General features: G+C 44.9%; 1 protein-coding gene across 1 annotated transcript in view; it reads left to right on the plus strand.

Moving 5' to 3' along the window:
* TRIM14 (tripartite motif containing 14) overlaps window positions 1-8,113 on the plus strand; it is a 29,099-nt gene extending 20,986 nt beyond the window's left edge. Inside the window, exons 5-6 of the mRNA XM_054584951.1 lie at window positions 1,634-1,726; window positions 7,008-8,113. Coding sequence (XP_054440926.1) covers window positions 1,634-1,726; window positions 7,008-7,543 — 629 coding nt within the window. The 3' untranslated portion in view covers window positions 7,544-8,113. The remainder of the gene's footprint in view (window positions 1-1,633; window positions 1,727-7,007) is intronic.
* The last annotated feature ends 1,494 nt before the right edge of the window (window positions 8,114-9,607 follow it).

A 9,607-nucleotide genomic window follows, 5' to 3' on the forward strand; every position in this document is an offset into this window, starting at 1 on the left:
GAGGCCATCCTTCTTACCATCACAGGTCATACTGAGTGGTGCTGACCCCCGGGAGGCCCCAAGGAGACGGGGCCGTACGGCGCCACTGCCCTTCCAGGGCCCTGCCCCACCTCTCCGCCCGTGTGTTCCACAGACACAGACATGGCAGGCTCAACAGGCCGAAATGGAATCCTGCCTCCCCCCGCCCCTGCCCAGCTGCTTCTTGACTCCAATCTGCTCCTCATTCCCCACTCCAGCAATCAGTGAGGCCCTGGCATTTCCGACACTGCGGTGTTCCCTGAGCCCAGCCCCTCCTCCGTCCCTGCTGCCCCTGTTCAGACCTCAGTCTCCCAATGGGGCCACTGCCTCCGCTCTCACCCTGTCCTCCCATTTCTCACCAGTGAGAGCTTTGGCAACTTTTCTGTTCATGTCTATCCTCACTCAGATACCTTTTCATGGATCCTCACTGTTGACTTGCCACTCCTAGCCTCCCATCCTTTTTCTGGGTGCCTGCATCTTCCCGCTCCTTTAGTTGTCAGCTGAGGTGCTTCCTCCCCTACGAAGCCTTCCCAGACCCCTCCAAGCCCCGGAGCCCTTTCACCTCTCTCCTCTGCGACTGGGAGCACTCTCGGCCTTGGTTGGTAGGTCCAGTTTCTCACCCCACTGAGCTGACTGAGCTGTTGCAGACAGGGACCATGGCTTGAGTTCCCCCTGAACTCCCTTTCTCTTGAATGAGATTTGAACATGGCCTTTCTCAGGACTCACCTTTAATTTCTTGTTTTCCATCTTTATCCAGGGTCTTGGGTTTCTGTTATGAGGTTGCCCCGTCATTGACTGTTGAATACATAGTTGACTCTCAGGATGGGCCTGAAGCCTGCTGTCTCATCCCCATATTCAGGGCTCACTCACACTGCCCTGCCATGGCTGAATTTGCCTCTGACCCTGGAAAGTACATTTTTTTCTCAGATCTGAGCATTGTTCTGGAACTTTCCTGGGGCTGTGAATTCACTTTTCTACCTAAAATTTGCATGTGATTCTTGGAGAGAGATTATGTGAATCTCCAGTTCTATTCGGTTGGCCGAAAAGTCTATTTAGTGTTTTTTATAAAATAAAAGACACATTTTTCATTTTCACCAATAACTTTATTGATTTGGATATTTTGAGTATGTCGGCTATCTCCCACTATTGGCTTCTAGTGGGTAAAGTCCAGGGGTGCTGTAAACCTCTTCCAGTGTGTAAGACAGCCCCGCAGCAAAGAATTATTTGGCCAAAATGTCAATAGTACCAAGAAACTTCGCAAACCACTTTTGACACGTTTGCATCAGTCACAACCCCTTCTGCATACACTGCACAAATCTTTTTTGTGTGTTTCAGTTGTCCCACATCTTCTTCCATCTTCAATATTAAAATGGCTGCCTAAAAATTCACCAATTTTGATGTTTTTATAAAATGCACACTGATATGACAGCTGACACAATACAATCTAACAAAATTGTTTTGAATGAAGTTAAAGACAACTAAGCACTACTAGAGCCATCGTACAGAAAAACTAAACGAACTTTTTGGCCAACCCAGTGTAATATTTTTTAGCATGTTTTATAATTTGTGCTGCTTGAATGAGCACTGGGCACTCATTTTTCGCACTTCATTGCAGACATGAGCTGCCAGCTCTCCGGCTTCTCTAGCACCAGGCCAGATTCCGTGTTGAAAATCCTTCCCTCACCAGAGCGCTCGTTCTTCTTAAAATGTAAGCCCCCCTAGAGTGGAGAGGGTGGGGTATGTGGGTGGGAGGGGTGTCACAAAAATGGAGCCCCCCCTTTTTCCCCTAAGAGACCCAAATTGTTTTTCTAACCTTTATTATTAGTTTTTTAAAAATACAGAAATATGTCCACTGTAGAAAAATTTGAAAACAGAAGAAAGCAAACATTGAAAAATCACTCATAAATCACTGGAGGCTTTGGAAACGCTTCTGCTCATATCTATCCTCGTAGATATGAAGTAGTAGGTAACTACTATCATTTGCCCTTTTAGCTTTCTCTGGCATATCTCAATATATTTACTGTATTTTTTTCAAACATGGTATCATACTATAAATACTATTTTGTAACCTGTGTTTTCATTTACTGATATAATATGAACATATTTGTTTACTTAAAAAATTACACTAGCTGGTAATTTTTAAAATTACACTAGCTGGTGTGGCTCAGTGGATTGAACGCTGGCCTGCAAACAGAAAGGTCACCGGTTCAATTCCCTGTCAGGGCACATGCCTGGGTTGTGGGACAGGGCCCTGGGTGGGGGTGTGAGAAAGGCAACTGATCGATGTTTCTCTCACACATCAATGTTTTTTCTCTCTCTCTTTCTCCCTCCCTTCTCTTCTCTATAAATAAATAAATAACATCTTAAAATTAAAAAAAAATTACACAGGTAATGGATTCTTCTTGTAAACATTAGAAATCAAAGATAGACAAAAAGAAAACAATTGCTTCTCCCATAGATAAATGCTGTTAATATTTTGGCATATATTTTTTGGATACTTTAAAAGTTTGTATGTGTACAGATTTTTTAAAAAGGATTATATTATAGATGTTATTTTATAAATTTAAAAAATTTAACAGTATAGCTTGAAAAATTTTCTATTTCAATAAAAATATTGTTATTTTTAAAAGATGAATATTATTCCATTGAATGAACATGCCATATTTAACTAATATTATAATGTTGAACATTTAGGCTGCTTTTCATCTTCTTTTCTATAAACAGTGCTGCAATAAACATGGATTGGTTGGTTGCCTCTCACATACCCTTAACCAAGAACCTGACCTGAAATACAGGCAGATACCCTGACCAGGAATCAAACCAGTGATCTTAAGGTTCACAGGCCGGAAGCAATCCACTGAGCCCCAACAGTCAGGGCTTTATACCCACTTTACGCAACATTGTTCTACATGTCCTAGACAGTGCCTTGAAGCAAGAAAAAGAAATAAAAGCTGTAAGTATTGGAAAAGGGAAAAAAAGATTATGCATAGATGACATAGTCATTTACAGAATGTACCAAATAATCCACAGATTAATTAGAATTGATAAGTACGTTTAGAACAGCTGCTGGATGTAATGTCAGTATAAAAAAAAATCATAATGCTATATACTGACAATAAACAATTAGAAAATAAAAATTTAAAAACAGTATTTTCAATAAGACTTTTTTAAAAACCAAGAATAAATCTTTAAGTAAGTACAGTTTATGTAATTATTCCTCAATAAAGTTGTTAAAAACTGTAAAAAAGAGGACTTCTGGTCAAGACGGTGGTGGCATAGGCAGACGTGGCGCTCTACTTGGCACAAGAACATCAAAATTGACAACTAAACTACAGAATCACCATCACTCAGAGCCATCGGAAATCCAGTTGAATGGAAGTCTGACAACTATGGATTAAAGAAACCACATCCATCCAGACTGGTAGGAGGGGTGCAAATGTGGAACGGGCTTGTCTTTCACCCTTGCATGGTGGATAAAAATTCAGGAGGGATATCTCAGGAGTGAGAAGTCCCAGGCCTATACCAGGTGCCCCAGCCCAGCGTCCCAGTGCCAGGAAGGTAAGTCCCCACAACTTCTGGCTGCAAAAACCAGTGGGGATTGAGTCAGTGGAAGAAACTTCTGGAATCCCAAGCAATTCCTCTTAAAGAACCCACACACAGGCTCATGTACTCAGACTCACTCCCTCTGAGCTCCAGCACTGGGATAGCTGCTTGACAGGCTCCAGTGGCACAGAGGGAGAAACTAAAGTGTCTGGCGTCGGGATGAGCTGGGGCCATTGTCTCTTTTCTGAACCCGCCCCCCAACAGACCTGGCAAGCTGGTGCTATGTCTGAGACTCCATCAACCTGGATAACATCGTTTGCCCCACCTTAGAGATACCCAGAGACTCTGTCCCACCCAAGCTGCTTTTCTATATGAATGGCTTGTTTTGGCTCATGCTTCACAACGTCCTAAATCCTCTTAAACAAGCAACAACTGGTCTCAGTGAGCCACAGATCTGGCTTTGCCTGGGAATCTCCACGCCCAACACAAGTAGCACCATGTCAGATTGCTTCATAGCTCAGGCAGGATGGCCCTGGGAAAAACATAGGTGGGGGCTGACCTTGGCCTGCACCACCTGGGAAACACCTGGGCCAGCGCACCAGTGGACAGCTGCAGACCACATCGGAGCACAGCCACCCTGCCCCTGCACAGCTGATCCTCCACAGAGGGCAGAGGTTTGTGGTAATTGATCACAGCCAATCCTTGCAGTGGACTGGCCTGGGTAAATCCATAAAATTGATCTGCCAATAGGAACCAAGACTCAACTACAAGAGGAAGGTGTGCTCAGCCCACACAAAGGGCGCATCGCGAGTACCCAACATGGATAATAGGGGAGGCTGTGCCACTGGGCCCTATGAGACGCCTACTACATTAGGTCACACTCCCAAGACAGGGAGTCATAGCAGCTCTACCTACTACATAGAAACAAACACAGGGAGGCTGCCAAAATGAGGAGACATGACCCAAATGAAAGAACAGAAAAAAAAATTCCAGAAAAAGACCTAAATGAAATGGAGATAAGCAATCTATCAGATGCAGAGTTCAAAATACTGGTTATAAGGATGCTTAAGGAACTTCATGAGGCCCTCAATGGAATAAAAGAGATCTAGTCAGAAACCAATGACATGCTAATTGAAATAAAAAAATAACTTACAGGGAAACAACAGTAGAGTGGATGAAGCTGAGAACCAAATCAATGATTTGGAACATAAGGAAGCAAAAACAACCTATCAGAACAAGAAGAAAAAAGAATAAAAAGAAAAAGAGGATAGTGAGGTAGTATAAGCAGCCTCTGGGACAACTTCAAGGGGCTCGACATTCACATCATAGGGGTGCCAGAAGGAGAAGAGAAAGAGCAAGAAATTGGAAACTGATTTGAAAAAATAACGAAAGAGAATTTCCCTAGGTTGGTGAAGGAAATAGACATGCAAGTCCAGGAAGCACAGATAGTGCCAAACAAGATGGATGCAAGGAGGCCCACTCCAAGACACATTGTAATTAAAATGCCAAAGGTTAAAGATGAAGAGAGAACCTTAAAAACAGCAAGAGAAAAGAAGTTAGTTACTCACAGGGGAGCCCCCATAAGACTGTCAGCTGATCCCTCCAAAGAAACTTTGCAGGCAAGTAGGGATTCGCAAGACATATTCAAAGTCATGAAAAGCAGGGACCTACAGCCAAGATTGCTGTACCCAGCAAAACTATGATTTAGAATCCAACGGCAGATAAAGAGCTTCCCAGAGAAGAAAAAACTAAAGGAGTTCATCATCATCATACTATTATTAAATGAAATGTTAAAGGGACGTATGTAAGAAAAAGTAGAAGATCAAAACTATAAATAAAATAGCAAAAAATTGAATCTAAAAAACAAACTAAGCAAACAAGAACAGAGACAGAATCATGGATACTAAGAGCGTTCTGATGGTTGCCAGACGGGAAGGTGGTGTAGGGGAATGGGTGAAGAGGCAAGGGGATTAACAAGTACAAATAGGTAAGTTACAGAATTGCCCTGGGGATGTAAAGTACAGTATAATGAATGGAGTAGCCATAGAACCTACACGTGACCCATGGACATGAACAATGGTGGGGGGGTTGCCTGAGGGAGTGGAGGTGCTGGGTGTAGAGGGCCAAAGGGGGAAAACCCAAGACAAGTGTGATAGTATAATCAATTAAATATAATTTTAAAAAACTGTAAAAAAAAATCTAAGTGAAAAAATTTCTAAGCCAGCCAATTGCATATACCATGAACTGTTATGTTCCATCTTATTTAGAACCTTAAATAAATTGATATGATGTTACACTAAAATGAATAAATAAGTTATTTTGAATTTGGAACAGAAAAAAAAAAGCTAGGAATATATCTAACAAAGATGTGTAAAATCTCTACCAAAAACTCCAAAATATTACGGAGAAAACTATTTGGCAGCTGAGAAAAGCTGAACATCCATATACCCTACAATCTATAATACCTTTTTTTAAACTTTATGTCAACATATGTGGTATAATGTAACGAGAACTATTATTGGGAGTTTAATCATTACCACTTTTCTGGAGAGCAAATCAGCAGTATTTACTAAAGGCCTTAAAAACAATCATCCCTATTGACCCAAGCAGTTCCTCTTTTAGGAATATAGCCTAAAGAAATAAGCAGATACACAAAGATGTAATACTGTTTTCAAAAGCTTTTCAGAAAGCCTAAATATTAAAGAGGGGGCATAGTTTTAATTATAATGATCCATACTTAAAAATTTAGGTTCTGCCCTCGTGGGTGTGGTTCAGTGGATTGAGTGCTGGCTGCAAACCAAAGGGTCGCTGGTTCAATTCCCAGTCAAGGCACATTCCTGGATTGCAGGCCAGGTCCTCAGTAGGGGGCACAGGAGAGGCAACCACACATTGATGTTTCTCTCTCTCTTCCTCCCTCACTTTCCCTCTCTCTAAAAAATAAAATCTGAAAAAAGAAAAAAGTTTTTCCATTAAAATGCTCTTAAAAAGAATACTATTTGATGTGATAAAATGTTCCAAAATACATCAGTACATATAAAAAAAGACATTGTCCAAGAACATGTATGGTATGATACCAATGTTCAGGAAAGCTATAAAGCATTAAGTAGAAATATTGGAAGAATATACTCCCAAGTGTTACCAGTCATGGATTATATTTTGGTTAAATTTTTAGAAATTGGCAACAAATTCCATGGTCCAAAATTTAGATGATACAACGAGTGTACAGTAAAATTTGCTCCCTTCCCATGGTCCTCCAGCCACCTCCCTGGAGGCAATCAGGGTTAAAAGGGTGGCTCTCCATTTCTCCGTGGGCAATTTCTGGGTTTTGCCATTTTCTGTTGTGAGCATGCGTAGGTCCACCAGCACAAGCCAGTGGGGTTCCCGGGGGCGGGGCGCAGCGCTGGCCCCGCCCACCAGGCCTGGTGCGGTGTTTCGGTTCTCTGCAGATGCGCGCACGCCCACGCTGGAGCCGGACACAATGCACGCGCGCCTGCGCCTCTCGGAGGACCTCCTGACAGTGAGATGCTCCCTCTTCCGCCGCCTGGGGCCTACGCCCGCGCTGCGTTTCGACGAACTGTGGCAGGTGCTGGGCCGCGACTGCTTTGCCTCCGGCCGCCACTACTGGGAAGTGGACGTGCAGGAGGCCGGCTGCGGCTGGTGGGTGGGCGCGGCCTACCCCACCTTGCGGCGCCGCGGCGCCTCCGCCGCAGCCCGCCTGGGCTGCAACCGCCAGTCCTGGTGCCTCAAGCGCTACGACCTGGAGTACTGGGCCTTCCACGACAACCAGCGCTGCCGTCTGCGGCTCTGCCACGACCCCGACCGTCTGGGCGTCTTCCTAGATTACGAAGCCGGCATCCTCGCCTTCTATGACGTGTCGGGCGGCATGAGTCACCTCCACACTTTCCGTGCCGCGTTCCAGGAGCCGCTCTACCCTGCCCTGCGGCTCTGGGAAGGGGTCTTGAGCATCGCCCGGCTGCCCTAGGGGCTGTGATTGCACTGACAGCCCTGGGCTTTCCAGGACGCTGGTCACACCCGACCCAGACGTGGGTGGCCCACTGCCTACTCTCTAAGCACACCCATCGTCTTCCCCACCAGTCATGCCTTGTGCTTTAAGAGTTCTCTCCTCGGCTGGTTTCAGACAGGCCTTAAACACAGGTCCTCTGCTGCTGCTCTCTCATCAGACCTCCCCATCACTGCCACAGCACTTAACACTACTCTGCTTTCAGCCACAGTTCTGGAAGGACACACTCGCAGGTGAGTCCTAAGCATCCTGACCAACCACACAATACATCATCCTTAGTCTCAGACCTCTTCCCTCATACAGAAGCCAGAACCACCTGGCACATAGTAGGTGCACAATAAATACGTGAATGAATGAGTCCCTCAGATCTGCCTCTTCCTCTGCACTCTACTTCAGCTTGTCTACGATTTCTCCCTTCAGAGTGGCATCAAGGGCCTCTTAGTGGCACCTGGCCTGAACCCCCTCCCATCCTCCTCCGCCTGTAGCCATGGCGATGTGCCCAAAACCACACTTAACCTCTCAGAACGATGAAAAAGTTCCTAGGATGACAGGGGAGAAAGCACTTCCCCTCACCTTGGCATCCAAGGTTTTCCTAGTCTGCCCCTAAGCTGTTTCTCAGCTAGCTTCTACAGCTCTTTCCAGAGAACCTGCCATCAGAGCTCTGTGTCACACAGCTGACCCCTGTGCCTTTGCAGGGGTCCTTTCCCCCTGCCCCATGCACAGGTATATAGGAAAGCCTTTCTTGCCTGCCTCAGTCTTCCCCAGGTTTAACTGCCCCGAGGAAGTCTCCCCCAAGCCACAAGAATCTCTTATGAGCAGGACCACCAACCTGGGACCCGTCTTTCCAACTAGATTGGAAGCTTTCTAAGGGCAGCTATGTCCTACACTCCCCACCCTGAAAAATTCAGTAAGTCCCTGTGCTCCCAGAAAGTGAATAGCCAGCAGCTTGGCTTTCACTGAATCACAGAGAAACTGAGCTGGGAGAGCCTCACAGATCACCCAGCCTGACCTCATTGCACATTTGGGGAGACTAAGGTCTTGACCTGAAAGAAAGTTGCTTAAAGTCACCCAGGCATGTATCTGATTTGCCTTTGGGCCTAGTCCTTCAGGCCCAGACTTTAATGTGGGAGATTTTTCCTGCTTATTTCTTGGGATGTTGGGAAGAATCAGCAGGTGGTAGTTGCTAAGCAACCACCTGCAGTTTTCCTCTGTCTTAGAATCCAAAGGAAAAGAGCTGTGAGTAGAGTTTGGGCAGCCCATTTACCCTATGCTCAGATGCAGATGTTGCCAAGGAAACCCATAGAGCCCCATTTTCCAGAAAGAAGAGACAGAAATGGAGATGGCAAAACGAGCAGGGCCTCACAGGTACGCCCGCTCTCTAGCAGGGAAGGAAAGGCCTTTTTCTAGGGCCTGTGCCTCAAGTTTTGAAGGTTCAGTATCCTGATTTGTCCAATTCCCTACACAGTTTTTAAGTGACACCATTTTAAAAGTATCTGGTTAGGTGCTTGACAGGAGGACTGTGGTAGGGTGAAGAAAATGCAAAGCTGAAATCTCCCTCACGGTTTCAACAGACTCTCAGTGCATTAGTTTGAACCAGGGGTGTCCAACCCATGGCCCACCGGCTGCCTGCGGCCCAGGGTGGCTATGAAGGTGGCCCAACACAAAATCGTAAGTGTACTTAAAACATTACTTAGTTCTACTACTAAGATATGTACATTTTCTATATTAGTGATCATAAACTTGGGACCTGCTCGACCATCTTAAAAGATTACTAAAAAGGCCGCTGCATAATTAGGGTTATGATGTGAGGACTTTTTTGCTTATCTGTGGTGACAGCATGAAAATTATGCACAGACTTTCTTTTTGCTCATCAGTTTTTGTTTGTGTATTTAATATGTGGCCCACGGATGCCATAAGGTTGGACACCCCTGTTTTGAACCATAAACCGCAAATTTCCAACAGCTTTTGACATAAAAATGGCACTTTTGTATAGGGTATTGTAATATACATAGAATACAAGGCAGA

This window comes from Pteronotus mesoamericanus, unplaced genomic scaffold (assembly GCF_021234165.1).
Source record: "Pteronotus mesoamericanus isolate MK-2021 breed Mesoamerican mustached bat unplaced genomic scaffold, CSHL_Meso_final contig_78, whole genome shotgun sequence".
In the NCBI taxonomy this organism is placed as follows: Eukaryota; Metazoa; Chordata; class Mammalia; order Chiroptera; family Mormoopidae; genus Pteronotus; species Pteronotus mesoamericanus.